This window comes from Zootoca vivipara, chromosome 11 (genome assembly GCF_963506605.1).
Source record: "Zootoca vivipara chromosome 11, rZooViv1.1, whole genome shotgun sequence".
NCBI classification, from domain to species: Eukaryota; Metazoa; Chordata; class Lepidosauria; order Squamata; family Lacertidae; genus Zootoca; species Zootoca vivipara.
The window spans coordinates 46,382,629-46,400,953 of record NC_083286.1 but is presented as its reverse complement, the minus strand read 5'-3'; the positions used below and the strand labels follow the sequence as shown (position 1 = coordinate 46,400,953).

At 43.9% G+C, this 18,325-nt stretch overlaps 2 protein-coding genes across 7 annotated transcripts in view; one reads left to right on the top strand and one right to left on the bottom strand.

Annotated features, from left to right (window-relative positions):
- EGFLAM (EGF like, fibronectin type III and laminin G domains) overlaps positions 1-10,381 on the top strand; it is a 110,527-nt gene extending 100,146 nt beyond the window's left edge. For all 3 annotated transcript variants that reach the window (XM_060280316.1, XM_035100773.2, XM_060280317.1), the window contains 5 exons: positions 2,448-2,526; positions 3,719-3,862; positions 5,704-5,787; positions 7,434-7,537; positions 8,322-10,381. In XM_060280316.1, the coding sequence (XP_060136299.1) occupies positions 2,448-2,526; positions 3,719-3,862; positions 5,704-5,787; positions 7,434-7,537; positions 8,322-8,476 (566 nt within the window). In that variant the 3' untranslated portion in view covers positions 8,477-10,381. The remainder of the gene's footprint in view (positions 1-2,447; positions 2,527-3,718; positions 3,863-5,703; positions 5,788-7,433; positions 7,538-8,321) is intronic.
- A 640-nt stretch (positions 10,382-11,021) lies between these two features.
- LIFR (LIF receptor subunit alpha) overlaps positions 11,022-18,325 on the bottom strand; it is a 100,812-nt gene continuing 93,508 nt past the window's right edge. For all 4 annotated transcript variants that reach the window (XM_035100347.2, XM_035100346.2, XM_035100351.2 and 1 more), the window contains exon 20: positions 11,022-17,455. In XM_035100347.2, coding sequence (XP_034956238.1) covers positions 16,817-17,455 — 639 coding nt within the window. In that variant the 3' untranslated portion in view covers positions 11,022-16,816. The remainder of the gene's footprint in view (positions 17,456-18,325) is intronic.

Genomic DNA, 18,325 nt, shown 5'->3' with positions numbered 1-18,325 from the left:
CAATGGTGTGTGGTTCCAAGAATATGGATGATGTTCATAATTGCATAACTGCAGCAGGATTGAATCCAGCAGGTGAAAAGTAGACAAACCTAAGGGTTTTGTCTCCATGTTATGCTCACTGACCCAGCTCATATGTAGTGCTAAGGCAAAGCATGGAAATTGGAGCATGTGGATGCTCACAGTAAAAATGTGGGCCTGAGTCACTCCTCCTTCAGTCAACCTGCTGCCATTCTACTACCTATAGCTACCGGTAAGGCATGCTTTGGATTAGCATTACATCTGAACCCAGGCTTGTGTTTTGGAGAGAAACAAACCATGAACCCAGGTTTGTACATAATGCTAATCCAAACCACGTCTTAGCTGCAGGTATCACAGCAGCTGACTGACTGTGGGAGGTGTCAGGCAGCTGCAATTTTTACTGTGAGTGCCTTTGCATTTACAATTTCATTTAGCCATGATTTGGTCTGGGTTACATGCAATCCGGATTGCTGTGTAGAAGCCTCTCGAGTCCAGTCCTCACACAGTCCGAAATAGGTTATAGGGTTTGTCTCTGAGGCACGCCTAATTTTCACTGGATTGCATCCAAGGTGTTCATTTCCAGGAACTAGCAGGGTGATGCTGGGAAATCCTGGTGAGGAATCAAATCAATGTATAAGAGAAACCACTTGGGTGCTTCCCCATGCCTGCCCATGCCAGACCATAGCCTAACAGAGTTTGGCATGCTTAAAGCCAATCATTTCAGTGGGTTTATATGTGCCAAGTGTATTGCTGGGTGGTTCGAGGGGAAGGGGAGCATAGGATGTCTTTAGCACATCTAGTGCAAGGCACACCTGGGAAGGTCGGAAAGTGCTTGGCCCAGAGCGTTGCTCTAGATGTAGAAAATGGCTGGCTCCATACAGCCCAGGCCTTCCTTTGAAGCCTGCAAAGAGTGACGCATAGCATTGCTTGTGTCGTGGGTTGCATTGCATTGTGAGCGGCAGGGTGCAAGACTCGGGTTCCTGCTTCAGCCACACTGGACATTTTCCCTAATTTCATTGCAGATGAAACAACCATTTGCCTACCAGGTATTTTTCATATTTTGTTACCGTGCCTTTTCTCCCCTGCTTTTCTTCCATAGCTATTCAGGGAACGGCAGTATACTCTGTCAAGAGAAAACCAGGAACAGCTGCGGGAACAGGCAAAAGCCAAAATCCGTGACCACTGAGGGCCAAAACCATACATGATGCAGGATTTCAATTCTGGGTCTCCTGTATATTTTTGGGATTTTTAAAAAAATAAAAAATACAAGTGTATGGGTGGGTTCTAAATTGGGCCTCATATGCACTATAGATTTGAAGCGGTATCAGCCCGCTGTAAACATTCATGGTCTCCCTCAAAGAATCCTGGGAACTGTAGATTGTAAGGGGTGCTGAGAGCAGTTAGGAGACTTCCTGTTCCTCTTACAGAACTACAAGTCTCAGAATGGGTTAACAGCCAATCCCTTTTATCAGGGAACTGTCAGAATTCTAGCTCCATAAGGGAAATCCGGGCCTCCTAACAGTGGTGCCAAGGATTGAACCTGTGTCCAGGATGTGTGCTTTGCTGCTGAGCTGCACAAGCACCACTTCCAGGTCTGTCTTCTGCTCCCACTACCCAGGGGGGACTATCAGCAGCTCTGTGGGCATCAGGGAAGGGGTTGGAGAGGTTTAGATTGGGGAAATAGCATGGGGATAGGGGAGGCTTCATATCCACGCACCCTGCTGTTGCCCAAGCAGATTTGGATCACCTTGCATTAACAGCCCTCCCACAAAAATGAGGGGAAGCTGTCCTTGAAATATTGAACGGGTCTCATTTTTGGTTCTCCTCCTCTTTACTCGTAACTGAGCCTTGCTCAAAGGGCACTATAAGAAATGTATAGGAAATGTTCGCCATGAATTGTGTTAGCTGTCTCGTTGAGAAGCCGGAGGTAAAAAACCAGCAGCTCATTCTCAGTGTATTGCTAATGACAGTTACAGGTAGGTAGCCGTGTTGGTCTGACGTAGTCGAAACAAAAAATAAAAATAAATCCTTCCAGTAGCACCTTAGAGACCAACTAAGTTTGTCATAGGTATGAGCTTTTGTGTGCATGCACACTTCTTCAGATACACTGAAACAGGGTCTGGTGACTTCTGTTTCAGTGTATCTGAAGAAGTGTGCATGCACACGAAAGCTCATACCTATGACAAACTTAGTTGGTCTCAAAGGTGCTACTGGAAGGATTTGTTTTTTATTTTTTGTTTTGCTAATGACAGTCAGCCTTGATAGACTGAGGTGGACAAACCCCAATGAGCCACGATAAATACCGGTCTCACTTCAGAGGAAGATTGCGTTGGCACTGCATGTTGTTGGATTTCTTTAATGCTGTTGAAGGGAACGTTTTTACATGCAAATCCCGCCATCTTAACATTGCGTTTTCCTTCATTTCCCAGCTGTTATGGAAGCCATCGAAATACCGCAGTTCATCGGCCGCAGCTACCTCACCTACGATAGCCCAGATATTCTGAAAAGGTAAATAAAGTTAAAGGTGGGGTAGCGCTTGTTTTATAGAGATACGATCTGAGGAACCCTTTGTGTGGGTACCTGGTTGTAGAAAGAAAGCACTGCCGCTTTGTGTCATGTAGACAAATGGCAGATGCTAAAATGGGGACCTTTGGCAAAAGGGCAGATTATAAATGGTCATAATGAACAAAAATGAAATAATACGCAAATAAAATAAGGCTGCTTACAAGGATGTGGCGGATACAGAACATGCCTTATGGGATCAGAGTAAGGTCCATCTAGTACAGCTTTCCTCAACCTGGTTGCCCTCCAGACGTTGTTGGACTACAACTCCCATCAGCCTCTGGCAGCATGACCAATGACTGTGTAATTTTACCCCACCAACCTGATTTGGGAAGATAGCATAAGTAAGAACACTGCTGCTACCTACAGCTACATGCTTGTACAGTGGTACCTTGGTTTAAGTACACAATTGGTTCCGGAAGTCTGTACTTAACCTGAAGCGTACTTAACCTGAAGCAAACTTTCCCATTGAAAGTAATGGAAAGTGGATTAATCCGTTCCAGACGGGTCCACTGAGTACTTAAACTGAAAGTACTTAAACCGAGGTATGACTGTATATTTAGCAGGGGTGCTGGTTATTTCTGCTGTATTTCTGTACTTTGGTCAGCTACCAGTTAATATGGTCCCTTTATGTTAGTTGTTTTCCTTTATATTGGTGTTTAAGAGGATCTTATCTGAGAGGGGCTTACCCAACTGTTCTGTGCCACTCAAATCGTGAATTTCTATTGCATTTTCGTGATGTTTTTAAAACATTGCAAACCACTTGGAGACATCTTCGAAGTTTGAAGCAGAATATAAATTACCCAAATAAACCTCATGAATAAATAGATGGTGGCAAGGGCTGTACCCAGTCAGATGGGCGAGGTACAAATAATAAATTTAGTACTATTCGAAATCCAGATATTTGGCACTTTTCAAATCAAGTGTCCTGGGAGCTAAACTGATAAATGTGGATTCATAGGGAGAGTCGATTCAGCTAGAATTGTATCAAAAATATACATTTATGAGTTAGAGTTGGTATGTTCAACTATGCGTGGGGGTGGGGGGAGAGGTTATTGATCACAGAGCTTCAGAGGTGCATTATTTTCACTGCACCATCCAGATGTTGTTTTGTACAATGTGGCTCTCCCCTAAACAGAGTAGCGGGATCAAGAACAAATGTCTTCATGAGGTTTAAGACTACCCTGTCGGATGGCCTCTTGCTTTGGAGGGGAGACAGCCCCATGAGACCAAACAGTGACTTCATCTCTCTAGGTCTTCAAGATGGTGCCTTGGTCTTCAGGTAAGCTGCCTGCATCCTCTTCCCCACTCCTACCCTTTGCTTCAGCAGGGGACTTCTGACTAGGAACAGGATATAAATTCGGTCCAGTTTGCAAACCTCTCTGAATTTTGCAGATGCAGTGCTCCAACCGTGTTCACTAAAAAGCATGCATTGCAGGGGAACGTGTATAAAACTGAATGCGTGAGCGAAATTTACGTACAAAAATGGATCATATTGGAAGAAATTGCTCGTGAAAATATGTACAGTTGGCAAAACTGCCTATGAAAATGTGCTTCTTGAGACTAAAATGTTGCAGAAATGTGGGGAACTGAATTTGAGATTAGAACGATGAGAAACAGAGAGAAAACCAAAATAGACAGGTCCTCCCATCTCTGCTTCTGACTCAAGCACACTTGCAGTTCTGCTACTGGTACTTATTTGCTACTCTGTTTACTTCATTAGAGAGGAGAAGCTCCATGTGCATAAATTCCTTTGCATATATTGAAGCAAATGTGAGCAAGTGTCTTGTGAGGACACTTTGCTTAAAGAAGGCTTAACTTCACCAGATCAGAGATCACCCAGCATTTGAATAAACCTGGGCATTTAAGATTTGGTTGCTCACTTACTGCAGTGAGAGAAGGGAAGGACATGATTGACATGCAAGGTTAGGAAAGTGAGCAAACCCCGTTTCTCCCTGGGTACAATCTTAGGGGAAGATAATATGGGAACGGGAGCACAAGAACAAGAATGATTACTTTTAATAGGACAAGAATATACAATTTTGTTTAGTCCCATGGGAAAGCGGAGGCGAGATCTACCTTGCTCTTTGGGTTTTCTCTTTAATCCACTCACTGTCTCCATAATGTAGTGGAGCATTTTCCGACTTGTTATCCTCAAAAGCAAATGTTCCGTCTGCCAAAAATGAAATGTAAACCCAGGGAATGATAGACAAGAAAACTAGCTGTTTTGTCATCTTGGGATTACTCCCCTGTTCTTCAGTGCCTTGGGAAGTTTTTAAATGTACTTCTTCCTCCTCCCCCCACCCCCCTCCCCGGTCAAATTACGAGTTTGTCAAAGAGCCTGCTGTTTCTTTTTATTACTTTCCTTTCTTCAGATTAAGTAACCACAGAGCCTTTTGAGAAAGCAGTTGTCACTCCTGGCATGATTGTACATGGATACAATGCAGTAAAGTGCTATTTTCAAAGTGCAGCAGAACACACAATAGGCAACATATAAAGACATACTATGTATGAGCAGTTGGTATTCTGAACGAGGGTAATTATATTCAAATAGTGTTGGCTACCCAACGAAAGCTTCTTCATAACAAACCAAGGACACCCTTTTGAAATCTGCCTGATGTTTGCTTCCATTTTGGCAATCACAGTTTGCCCTTCTCACTTTTATCGAGAACTCTTTTGCCCAAAACATTCACACGGTATCCCTTTCTTCAATCCCCGCAGTTAGCTTCCAGCACAAACCCTGTGCCCTTACCTTTATTACCCCTTGGCGTCCTTGTCTGCCCCCTCTCCCCACCCCCCATTATATATGGACGGGCTGCAGCTCAGTTCTAGAGCAGGTATTTTATGCAGAAAGTCCTGGGTTAATCCCCAACATCTCCAGTTAGAGCAAGGAAAGTCACTTTACAACTCTCAGAATGGGTTAACAGTCAATCCCTTTTACAACTCCCCAACGGCCCTAGCCAGGAGTCGAGGGTGATGGGAGCTGTAGTACAACATCTGGAAAGCGCCATGTTGGCTACCCCAAACTTTTTGTCCAGTTACAGTTGACTAATAAAAATGACTCAGGTGAATCATGATCATGAACTCTCCAGAACATCATGAACTTCTCTCATTTGGTTTCAGCTATAATCTGGGCAGCGGCATTGCTGCCATAACGGTGAATGGTTCCTTCAACGATGGCAGGTGGCATAGAGTAAAGGCAGTTCGGTAAGTTGTTTGTTGTTATCGTCAACTTCCTATGTGGTGCTTTGAGGAATATTGGCAAGAAGTCAGGTTCCTTTTCTAAGGGATGGGTAATCTAAATGTTAGTTGCGTAAATACAAGGCAAGGCATGGGATGAGAGGGACAAGGAAGACACAAGGTGAAAATGAGTAAATACAACTCTTAACAATTGGTACAGCATGAGACTCTTAATCTCAGGGCCGTGGGTTAGAGTTTCACCATCTGAAATGAGCCACAGGAGAACATGCCACAGCATCTTTTTCACTGCCACATGCAGGCTCCTCAAGGGGATTGTGTGACTCGTTGTCTCAAGACCTTTTTGCTGCAGGAGGCATTGGGGAGTGAGACAAATCACGTTGTGTTCCCTGTGAAACTGATGCTGCGATTGTTTTTGTTTTGTTCCTCTATGCTAGCTCTGAAGACTCAATGTTTTTTGTTTATTGCTCATTTTTTATTACAGTTGGAAATGATCTATTTTATTATCTACTTTTTTTTAATTGCCTTGAGTGCTGGTAAAACAGAAGGCAGGATATTAAATGTTCTAAATGAATAAATCAATCTGGCATCATATTGACTGGGGCATGTGAACCAAGTGACTGTGCCAAAGCCTTTGCAGAAAAAAATGGGTTTTGAGCGGAAAGATGCCAGGGTGGCCAGGTTTCTTGAGAGAGCATCTTATCCCCTGTATATGCTCAGTAGGTCACTACATTATACTAGAGTGTTTCTCCTTCAACCCCCACCCCCCAAAAAAAATCAGAAGCCTGCTGCACTGTGACACAGAGCAAGGCTTTTGGTGTGGCTGCCCATTCTGTGGAAGAACATCTCTGTTGAGATACAACAGGCACCCACAATCTCTACTTTCCAGAACCAACTGAAGTCATTTTTGTTTCCACAAGCTTTTCCAGCTGGACACCTTAGGTGGTACATTTTGTATTGTTTTAAAAGCTATCTTCAGTTGTTGTTTTAATACTGAATTACTTTTTATGCCATATTTTTATGGCATGTCTGTAAGTTCCCTTGAGACATGAGGCAATTCATAAATTTAACAACAGCAACTACAAAAACATGAACAAACAAACAATATGAACCCCATGAATGTTATCTCCAGCTCAGATTAGAATCCAAGCTGGAGAATCCACATTTTACCCATCCATTTCTCAAACACCCCAACTCTCACCCAGTCTCCCACAATCTCTGACCTCCCAACCACCCCAAATTAAAGGCCACCAGGTATTGGAATGATCAACTTCTATTTAGGCTGTATACACACCCTACATTGAAAGCCTATTATTTCTCCCCAATATCCCGGGAACTGTCATTTGTTAATGATACTGGAAATAGTAGCTCTGTGAGGGGTAAACCACAGTTCGGAGGATCATTGTGGGGAAATGATGTGCTTTCAAGGTGCTTTAAATCAAGGACATCTGCTAGCACAACAGAGCTTTCCCCCCACATGCCCCCAGAAGAGTTCACGGGCGGAAGAGAGGAAGAACGCTTGCACCGATGGGAGTGTTGGTAACAGTGTGACATGGAATTCCTCCTTTGGAGCTGCACGACTCGTTTGATACTACTACTGTTCCACGTTAAGATAGTGACAATGTGGGTCATGTGAAAATGTGCATGTATTTAAGGGATGGGCAGTCCGGGAAAGTAACGGTGGACGACTATGGTGCTAGAACTGGCAAATCACCAGGAATGATGAGACAGTTGAATATCAATGGGGACCTCTTCGTTGGTAAGTTCCTCCTAAATTCTGTTACCTACCTGTGGAGAGGCTGGTTCATGCACACAAGCCATTAAAGACAATTGTTTACTGTAGGATGAGTAGTGCTCATGCATGCAGTTGTGGTTTTTCAATGTCCACACAGCACTGTTGGGGTCAACATGCTAGTCTGCACCATATTCCCCGCCCCGCCCAAAAATAATAGGGATTTTTACTTTCTGGGTGAAATCTAATTATCATCTACCTATCAAAAACAACCTGTGGCCAATGTCCTATTTACAATGATTGGTTGGCCGCCATGGGAAAGACATGCAAGACAAGGTAGGTCTTTGGCCTGATGGAGAAGGGCTACCCTTAAGTTATTGTGAGCTGCTGTGAGGACCTTTTAGTAAAAAGGAAAAGGGACCCCTGACCATTAGGTCCAGTCACGGACAACTCTGGGGTTGTAGCGCTCATCTCGCTTTACTGGCTGAGGGAGCTGGCGTACAGCTTCCAGATCATGTGGCCAGCATGACCAAGCCACTTCTGGCGAACCAGAGCAGTGCACGGAAACGGCGTTTACCTTCCTGCTGGAGCGGTACCTATTTATCTACTTGCACTTTGACGTGCCTTCGAACTGCTAGGTTGGCAGGAGCAGGGACTGCGCAACGGGAGCTCACCCCGTCGCGGGGATTCGAACTGTGACCTTCTGATCTGCAAGCCCTAGGCTCTGTGGTTTAACCCCCAAAAGAAGCATATAAACCTTTTTAAATAAGCACATTCTTACTTAGTTTCTCCATCTTTCTCTCTCTGGCAGGTGGAATGAAAGAGATAGCTCTGCATACAAACAGACAGTATATGAGAGGCCTGGTGGGTTGCATTTCCCACTTCACGCTTTCTACGGATTACCATATTTCACTGGTTGAAGATGCGGCTGATGGGAAGAACATCAACACTTGCGGGGCAAAGTAACAGGTGGGAAATATTCAGAGGGAAGAGCCTTCCACCACTGTTCTTGCACACGGAGGACTTGCCTTCTGAGCGAGGCCTGGAAGCAAGAAACAACCTGAAGCAAAAATCACAGAAGGGGACCATTTGCCACCCTCCTTTCCTTTGGATAACATGCTCTCTCTGTCATGCCGAATGCTTCGGGGCAGTGCAGGAGCGCCACCCTTAAAACTGCAAATAGTTGTAGACTCCCGTGCAGCAGAGCACCTATGCTGTTGTCTACGGCTGCTCCCCACCCATTAATGTGCATCGTCCGCAGCAGGGCTGGCTTCAAGCCCACTTGCCCTTGTAGTAGCCTCCTCATGTAATGAGCAAAAGCTGGGCAGTTTGGGTAGCAACATGCCCCATTTTGCTGGCAGTGGAGCTTTTTGCTTTTGTGAATGGGAACAAGAGCTCCGCTTCATTGCAGAGAGAGAAAGATTGGAAGCCTCCATCTTGGTTCCTGCTGTGCACCCCAAGTCCCTTCCCCGTAGTAAGAACACGGCCTGTGCAGAATTAGAGGGTGGAAATGGTAGCAGTGCTTGTTGTGACCACCTCATCGTTTCAGCCACAGAATGTCTACTAGCATCCGTGGCTGGAGAATAGTATAGTCTGCTTTCTTGTGCTTTGAAGAACAGATCCGCCTGCCTCTGAATATGCCGTCGCACAACATGTCGTATCAACCACTATTCTAGTCTCATTAATAGGCTGGGCCAGGAGAGACAAACAGCAGATCACAGCATCAGATTTGTACTGCTCATCTTCAGGCTGCAGACAGAAAGGCTTTGTTTGCTTGAATCCCCAGAATCTCTGCACCTAGAAAACTAGCATGGTAAGGATTATAGCTTTCCATCTGCAGGGACTTTTTTAAAAAAACATAGAAAGAATGATCATTTATGCAATATCCTGCTGAAGTGGTACAATCCAGGAAGAGTTTTAACCATGCAATATGCTGGTTTTGTACACAAAAGGTTCTTGCATTACTCTCATTTTCTCTCTGCCTGGGGAGCAGCAACAGAGCAGGGAATTCCCTTAGGTCTTTAAGCCTAGTGCCCTGCTACAAATCTGCTGACAGAGAAGGAATGGTATTCGGCATTGGTGTTGACGCTTACAAGGACTGTGTTGCTGGCCAACAGTGAAGGTTCTGCACCAGTCCAGCTTAACAAGCAAACAAAAAGAAGAGGGGCGGGGAGGATGTAATGAGTTACAGACCATACCCTTGGCTCACGCAGCGTGTCTTTATAACCTATGGATCAGTTCTGAAATTGTGGTAACTTATGCAGCCTTAATGGCACAGCAACTGTATCATCCACACCACTTAGTGGCATATTTTGAAAGTGCTGTATTTATGCATTCCTTTATCCTATTCCAGCCTCAACTCAGTTGCAGGTCCAGTCTACCCAGTGTAAATACTCACAAGAAGTTATACTCCTTTCCAGATTTATGTTGTTTCCCAAAGAGAATCCTCCTTACTATTTTGAAAACTCTACTTTTTTATTACAAGCAATTGGGGGGGGACCAACAACCACATTTTATAGCAGTAATTTTGCACCTGTATTTTTATATAGCAGAGGCGGCAGCAGTGATTGGCTAGTTTTGTAAAAGGATTAGGTGTCTCACACAGTGTTTAGCATGCTGCAGATAGTTTCCCAAAAGGAATAAGGAGTGCTAAGATTCTTAGGTTTGGGGTGGGCAAGGATGTTTTTGCTTGTGCTTATTCTACAGTTTTAGTGGGAAATATTTGTGAAATGTAACTGGTTTTACAATCATCTTCTTTGTTTTTGTAAATTTAGACTGCTGAAAATGTACATTAATGAAGCTTTTCTGGCTTGAAGTATTGAAAAGATGTTAAAAGTTCTGTTCTACTATGATATTTTGCCATCAAGTATCTCTTTTTTTAAAAAATTGAGCACCATACGCTTAGGTACAAGTTAAGATTCATGGGGTAACTTCAGAAGCTGCTTATGATGTGTCATGAACACATAGTACAAGAAAAAAAGGACACGGGTGGCGCTGTGGTCTAAACCACCGAGCCTTGGGGGGCTTGCTGATCAGGTCGGTGGTTTGAGGTCGCCCTGTCCCAGCTCCTGCCAACCTAGCAGTTCAAAAGCATGCCAGTGCAAGGACATAAATGGGTACCTCTGTGGTGGGAAAGTAAAAGGCGTTCCCATGCGCTCTGGCACTTGTCACAGAGTCCCCATTGTGCCAAAAGCAGTTTAGTCATGCTGGCCACATGACCTAGAAAGCAGTCTGTGGAAAAACGCCAGCTCCCTTGGCCTGAAAGCGAGGTGAGCGCCACAACCCCATAGTCACCTTTGACTGGACTTAACCATCCAGGGGACCATAGTACAAGAAAGGGGGGACAATGTCAGGATAAGAGTTATAGATACACATAGTGCCAAGTCATAGTCCCTAAAACAGTCTCCAGTTTATCACAAACTTGCTGCTTGTTTGAATTGAGAAGATTCTATGTGCAAAATAATGAAATAAAACAGGTTTGCAAGGGGAAAGTAGTACAAACTTCTGAAGAGTAAGAAAATACACATTTATTTAACTCCATGACAGTATTCTGCCAAATTCTTAATACATGCATATTACAGGCATAAGCAGTACATTGCCATTTATGTTCATGCTAAAGTCAGTATATCAATACTATATCACTTATTCTTTGCCACTCCCTCCTCCCCAGTTGTGTTCCACAATATTATCCTCCACGAAAGTTGCCTACTTGGGAAATTTTTACCAAGACTAAATATTTAGCTGCTAAAGTACGGTTTCTATCACTTGGATGCTTAGGGGAGGAAACATTGCCCCTTCCCAGGCTTGCTTTGCACGAATACTCAAGATGTTCATTACTACGAAGTCCCCCTAACCCCAAGGTGGTTATTGGGATGGGTGCACTTTTATCAGAGGATGGCTGGGTTTTCACTCATCCACTTCAAATTTTGCAGGTCCCCCAAAGTAAGCATGTTCTCCTTTCGCTGGGGGCGCAACGTTTATAAATTCCAAGGGCACTGTGTGAGATTGAAAGTAGTCTCAAAAAGACATCCCCGAGATTTAAATATGCCCAACGTAAGTACATTCATTTGCATACATCACATAGGTTTGCTTAAGAGACACAACAATACCTGAGCTGTTTTGGCTTCAAATCACCAAATTCAGCAATCCAAAGTACAGAGATACGGTAGGAAGCAAGGCTAAGTTAGGGCAAATTGCTTGCATAGGAATTAAAATAGGCAATGGTTCAGTCTTCCAGTCAGTTCAATATCATAATGCTCATTTAATATTTTAAAAAGCATGGAGATTAGCTTCACATCTATTACACATTATCCATTTAATATGCTATGTACACTTTTAATAAAAAAACATCATAATGTACTGAACTATAAAAACACAGCATATATCATACAAGTAACGGCTTTACTTACAAAGTCCCTCCCCTAACCCCATTTATGCTCCCTCCCAACACAACTCCCCATCCTTTCTTCCTTCGAGTCTATGCTTCATCTCACTGCAGGAGATTTCACATTCACAGTGAAGGCTAAAGGAGACACACAGCCACGTGGAAAGTTCTCCCAGCCACAGTGGTGTGGTTCTGTCAAAAATCGGTGCAAGTCAGTGGTTTGCAAGCATCCTACCCATTAACAAACACACTCCACGCCAAAAGGTCTGCTGAGCAATCCTGCTGAGCCTGACAAGAGGATCTTGCAGCTCATTTTAATGCACGGATGTGCGCTTGGACCATCCAGCGCACAGCACCTGTTTGGCATCGCCCCATGTGAACTAAGAGTGCCCCCTAAAATAACAAAACACCTCCGCATATGCACATCACCTCTAAGATCAGTAGTGGATCTTCAGTTAAGACGGGCTGTCACTGCTGATCTTTGAACTGTGGTTTGAACACCACTGCTCCCTCTTCAGACAGTTCTTTTCCAGATCCCTACATCTTAACACGCCAATGACCTGCAGCCTGGCTAACCCACACCACAACCACAATCTAAACAGCAAGTGTGGGGGTCTCTCAGTGCACAGCACAGCTGAAATCTGTGCATACAACCTAAGGCCGTTCCCTCCTTTAAATTTGGGATTTAAAGGGGGGGAAGGTCCGAGACAACACTGCGATAGGGAGGACAGGTGGGTGCAACATTTTGCTCTGGTTGGGCCAGACCCCTAGATCACAAGGAGCCCATTAACCTTTAGTGGCTTGAAGTGCTAGAGGCACATTCCTCTTTAAGTACAATTGCACAAGCCCTACTGAAATAAACGGAGGCTGCCGAGCAGAGTCCTTTAGGAGAAAAGCAGGGCTTTTCCAAAACAGCAGGCAGCCCCAACCTCCTGCCCATTTCCCTTCCATACGAGAAAAAGCTTTTCAGAGACAAGACACGTGGGTGTTCCTCTACAGCATCTTCCACATACTTTGTTTTGCACTTCAGCAGTCATGCTGGGTTACAGGAAGCATTCTGGAGCAGCAAGACATAAATGACTTCCCCCTTCAGATGCTCCCTCCTAGCCAGCGAATATCTAGCTGTCTGCCATGCAAATTGATGGCTCGTGCTAGTCACCCACAGTGCCCCATGCTACTGACAGGCAGGGAATAGCAGCAGGCTGGAGTGCCCAAGCTTTTTGACATCAGGCATCAGAAACACTCTCTTTGGGCAGTGTACTCTGAAAGACAATAATGGACACCCAAATGGGAGGTATAAATACACACTGGTGTTGTCCCTGCTGCGTCCCCTGACAAGAGTTGCCCAACACCTTTGCAAGCATTTTTAGGGAAGAGGACTCCTCTTGCATAGTCACCACTGGAGGGAACTGCCACACAGCAAAATTATTCCAATATCTTCACATAAAAGGGAAGAAAGTGATTCAGAGGGTGAAAAGAAACCACTACTATGTTTTCAGCATTATAGCTTACTCTTATTTGCTAAATCAGGCTTCCTCAACCTGGTGGCCTCCTGAAGGCCTGGCATACAACTCCCATCAACCACTAGGGCTGACGGTAATTGTTGTGGTGCAAAGCAGCTGGAAAGGAGCAGGTTGAGGAAGCCGGCGATAAATCACATTTATGAGGTATATTGTACGCAAAAGTTCTGTTAAAAAATTGTATATCCTACAACACTTCAAAAGTGCCATCTCTCTCTCACACACAACACACACACAGGATTCACAGTCCCTTTCTTCCCATTCAGTCAGCACAAAACAACAAATATGACTTAAATGCCATGATGCCCTTCAAAAATTCTGCTCTTAAAAACAAAATTACAAAAAAAAACCTTACTAAAAACATATGGCTCAAATTAAAAGGAAAAAGAAGGAACCCTCCAGAATAAAATGAACATTACATACTAAACAGGATGAAAAGGTTAACATGTTAAAACAAAAAGGGTGATCAGACTCTTAATTTCCCCCACCTTCTGAAATAGGTGCCATACCTCCGCCTCAGAAATACTTCTCAGAACTGCTCTAGAAGAGATGGTTTAACATTTCAGTTGAACCTATATGAAACATACTCCAGACATTAGAAAACCACTCAAGCTTTCACTTTTAAGGACAGAAAGCACCACAGGAGGTAGGGGGCCTTGTTGGGATTGTGGCAGGGAGAGGAAGCGCTATACTTCCCTTTCCCAACCGCTTGTTCTTAGACAGCTCAGGTTTCCCCCAGGGCTGCTTGTTACATAACAAAATCCATGCACATTAATGGCATTCACACGACGTGTCACATCTAGTTGAAAGCACCATCAGGGTGCAGCTTGGGAAAAGGATGCGAGTGAGCAAGGGCAATGCTGCTTGTTTGCTCTAGTGGCAACGCCACCTAATAAAACACATCCAATTGGCTCTGTAGTGTCTAAACCCTGATAGGCTAGCCCATATGTAGCATGCTGCCATTCCAGCTTGCTATCTAAACCCTAATAGACTAGAATGGCATCGTAAGGGGAAACCAAAATGTTTCTGGAGAAGCACCAGAATGGGGAAACAGAGTAGCTTTGCAGATGAAAGTTCAGTGCAAAATTCAGGGACGGTGATTTAAAAGAAAGAAAGAAAACACCACATGCATTATTTACCCAACAATATGTTGTTCCAAAAAGCTTTAGTTCAATTTGTGGTTTTGCAGTCACTACATGCTACAGGGCATTTTTCTCATGTGTTTCTAGATCTCTGACATGCTGCAATGGACTATTTCTTGATATGAGGAAATTACAAAATTGAGGGTGGGACAGGATGAAAGGGGGGTGGGGTGGGAATACTACCATGATATTCAGCTGGAAAGAAGTCACTCCTATCTGCTTAACGGACAAAACAAATTCCACATGGTAATCTCACACTGGTGGATAACAGGCTGCCATTGCACCACATGTTTTACCACAGAAATGCAGCAAATGTGTGGTCAAAATTATCTTGTAACACTTTGCAGGATGATACAAACAACCTCATACAAGACATATTGTTTTACTACACGGCAGGGATCAGAAGCAACCAAATCTAATTCCTGAGGGGAAAGCCTTGAAAAAGCAGCTTAAGAAAATAAAAGGCACTCTGCTAATTAAAAAAAACCCATCAGCACCACACATACACCCATCTAGATTTTAAGGAATGTTTGGTGTAAACACGTGAACAAAAAAAGGGATAGTGATTAATACTAGAAACACCTTTGTGTTTTGTGTGTGTATATGTGTCGGGGGGGGGGGGAGAGGTCCCAGTTACCAAAAGTAATAAAGGAAGACTCCTCCATATTGAAAGGCACTCTCTACAAGTGTGACTTCCTTCTGACAACAGTGAATCAAACCTATAAAGCTTCTGTTCACCTCCACCAAATTTTGCACTTAAAACGGACGTTCGAAATATAATAGACCTGAATAGAGAGAGGATAATTATTTCAAAGCAGCTGGAAAACTCAGGGCCATTCCATGAAAAACGCCCATCGCAGTCGAGCTAACATGTAGGCTTCAGTAGCTCAGAGCAGGCCCCATTACATTGGTCCCTTGGAAATAAGTTTATATACCACAAGGGGAACTCAATTTAGATAGCCATGCATAAAATCAATTGTATTCATGCATGAAATGTATTGCATGGAAATGTGTATTCATTGCAATACACATGCAAATGTATTCACAGGTGGCCACTCCCCCATGAGTAAGAGTTTCCCACAGATATGATGGACGGGTTAGCCCTGATTATGGTTTTGGTGCTCAAGCAGGGAAAGAGCTTTGGAAGACTAATCCTAAAGACTAAAGACCCAGGATGGCAAATCTGCCTCTGCGCAAATGGTGCCTTCACCTTGCACTTCAGGTTGCAGGTGGTAGATGACATGACTGGATGATCCTCAAGAAAGAAACCAAAAAAATCCCCCCACAGGGAAAAAAAAAGGTAGCATGTCAGAGAGGTGTATTCCTGCCTAGCATGACTACCGGTACTTGAGGTCAAGATGATTTTTATATTAAAAAAACATTGCTTAAAAAGTTGGAAGCTTCACACATTTATCTATTCCTGACTGAGATTTTAAAATCAGTGTTACACTTTTGTTTTTGCACCCCTGAGTCATCTATTGCAAATTCGTTTATACAGTAGGTACAGGAACTCGTGTGCAGGCTTGTCAAACTCACCCACCCCACAGATCAGCTGTAGCCATGGCTGATCAGCTGTTTGAAGATGGAGCTTTCCCACACAAACCGGCTTAAGTCCCATAGAAGTCAAAGGGAATTGCTGTGCCTGAAGCAGTAAGGTGCTTCTACAGAGCAGGCTGAGGAATGGAGCCTTCAAACCGTCAGCAACTGCAAAATGGTAGTGTTTGGGTACTGTAGTGTTTGGTTGCTCAGAATCATAGAAAAACGGATTTAAAAAGAAATATAGATATATATACCTTTGACAAAGCAGCAAGGCCTCAATCCTGCACATACCTGACGTGCGTCAATGCCTTTAAAAGCCTAACGATCCAAGTGCGTGATCTTTATAATAATTTCTCCCTGCTATTCAAAATGGAAAACCAGAAAAAAATAGTCGCAAAAGGAGAGCGCTATGCTCTATTGACAAGGCAGATTTGAGGAGGGGGCTGCCCCTCCCCCAACAGACACAGACCTCCTGCCACTCTTTGGTTTCATAAAGGGTTACCTCAGAGCACCTGTTTCCCCCATTGGGGCACAATAAATTAGCATCTCTTGTCGCCCGAAACGAATATTGCCACATCCACTGCTAACTTAAAACAAGGCCAGCGTTCAGTTTCAGCGAATGACATCATAAACCCTTCAGTATAGTCTCTCTCCAAGGCTGATATGCAATTTCTGCAGCAATTTCCGCTTTTCAGAGCAACTGTTGCCACCTCCAAAGCTGCTAAGCATTTGGTTTGTTGTGAAAGAAGTTAGCAAAGGACCACCCTGTGTTAGTGGCTTTGGGAGAGTCTTCGTCCTCTTTGGGCGGGATCAAAAACTGCCGAGAATTAATGGAACAAGGGCTCCCAAAGGAGGTGTTTTCATTGTTGCTACCAGTGGATTCAGGAGAATCTGGGCAGTCTGTATTCCAGGAGGAAGCATTCACTTGAGGTCTGTAGCCTGCAGCCTTGTCCAAGTCCTCTTCGATGGACGGCGAGTCCTCCATTTTTATCAAGCTATTCACCGGCAGCTGCATTTGAGGTTTATAGCCTGCCGCTGCCACACAGTCAACTTCTGGTTCTTCCTTCAGCTTCCCTGGAGCTGGGTACATAGTCTGGATGTCAATGTAGACAACTTGGGAAGACCCCGCCGATTCGTCGATTGGTGGGTTAGAGATCTCCTCCTCGATGATTGGCGGGCAGTAGGAGACGACAATGTGGCTCTCTGTGTCAGAGTCTACGCCATCTTCCGGAAGCTCTTCTGCTACGGGCGATGTAATGGCTGTATCTTCAATCTTCAGGCAAGGGGATTGTGTTTCAACTACTTCAATGTTGTTGGGGGTACAGGGGTTCATCTCCAGGGTTTTGGAATTGAGGTTTCCCTATAAATCAGAAAACAAAGCAAAGAACGTTTAGCATTTGCAAGTTTAAAGGAACTGGATTCTTCTGGGTTAGGGAGGAAAATCACAGAACCTAATTTTGAAAGCTTTCTACTTTGTTATTCAAATAACCTGTTCATATATAGATTGTTCCTATGAATATTTCTACTTCATAGCCATCAGCATTAAGAACATAAGCAGAGCTTGCTGGATCAGGCCAATGGCCCATTTAATCCAGCATCCTGTCACCCCCAGTGGCCAACCAGTGAGAACCAGTGAGCATTCAGTCCCCTCCCTGCCTTCCCTTGATTTCAGTCTTGCAGAAAACCTAACTAAATACGGTGAATCTCACATCACCAATTACCAGCCCTATTCCTTTCTCTCCAAAGGTTGATGGCAGATAACAAAAATAAAAATAAAAAATGCTGCTAAAAACTCTTAAAAAGAACAAGAAAGTAAGGTACTTTTAATGTAACCCATACAGTTATAAACTCTGCCAAGTCCTACTCCCTAAAAACAAGCTGCCTAGGCTGTAAATCGAAGGTGTTGCTTCACAAGATCTCATAAAAATGAAAGAGACCTTAAAAACAATACAACTTTCTCCAACAGTCCCTGCCTTTCTATATTTCACACAGGGCAGCCCTAGGCTGGGAGAATCTGGATCCAAACCAGGGATGAATGAAATCTGTCTATTTTGGTTTCAATTTAGCACTTTACCAGCCTTCAATTCAAGTTTCTGGGTTGTTGTTTTTTAAAGTCCTCGTGAAAATTCATCCAACATTTGGGCGAGAATTTCCAGTAACTCATCCTTTTGTTAGAACTGGACCCATCTTTTCCAGGTGGGGAGGGAGTCCCTCAGAAGGTGGTGGACTC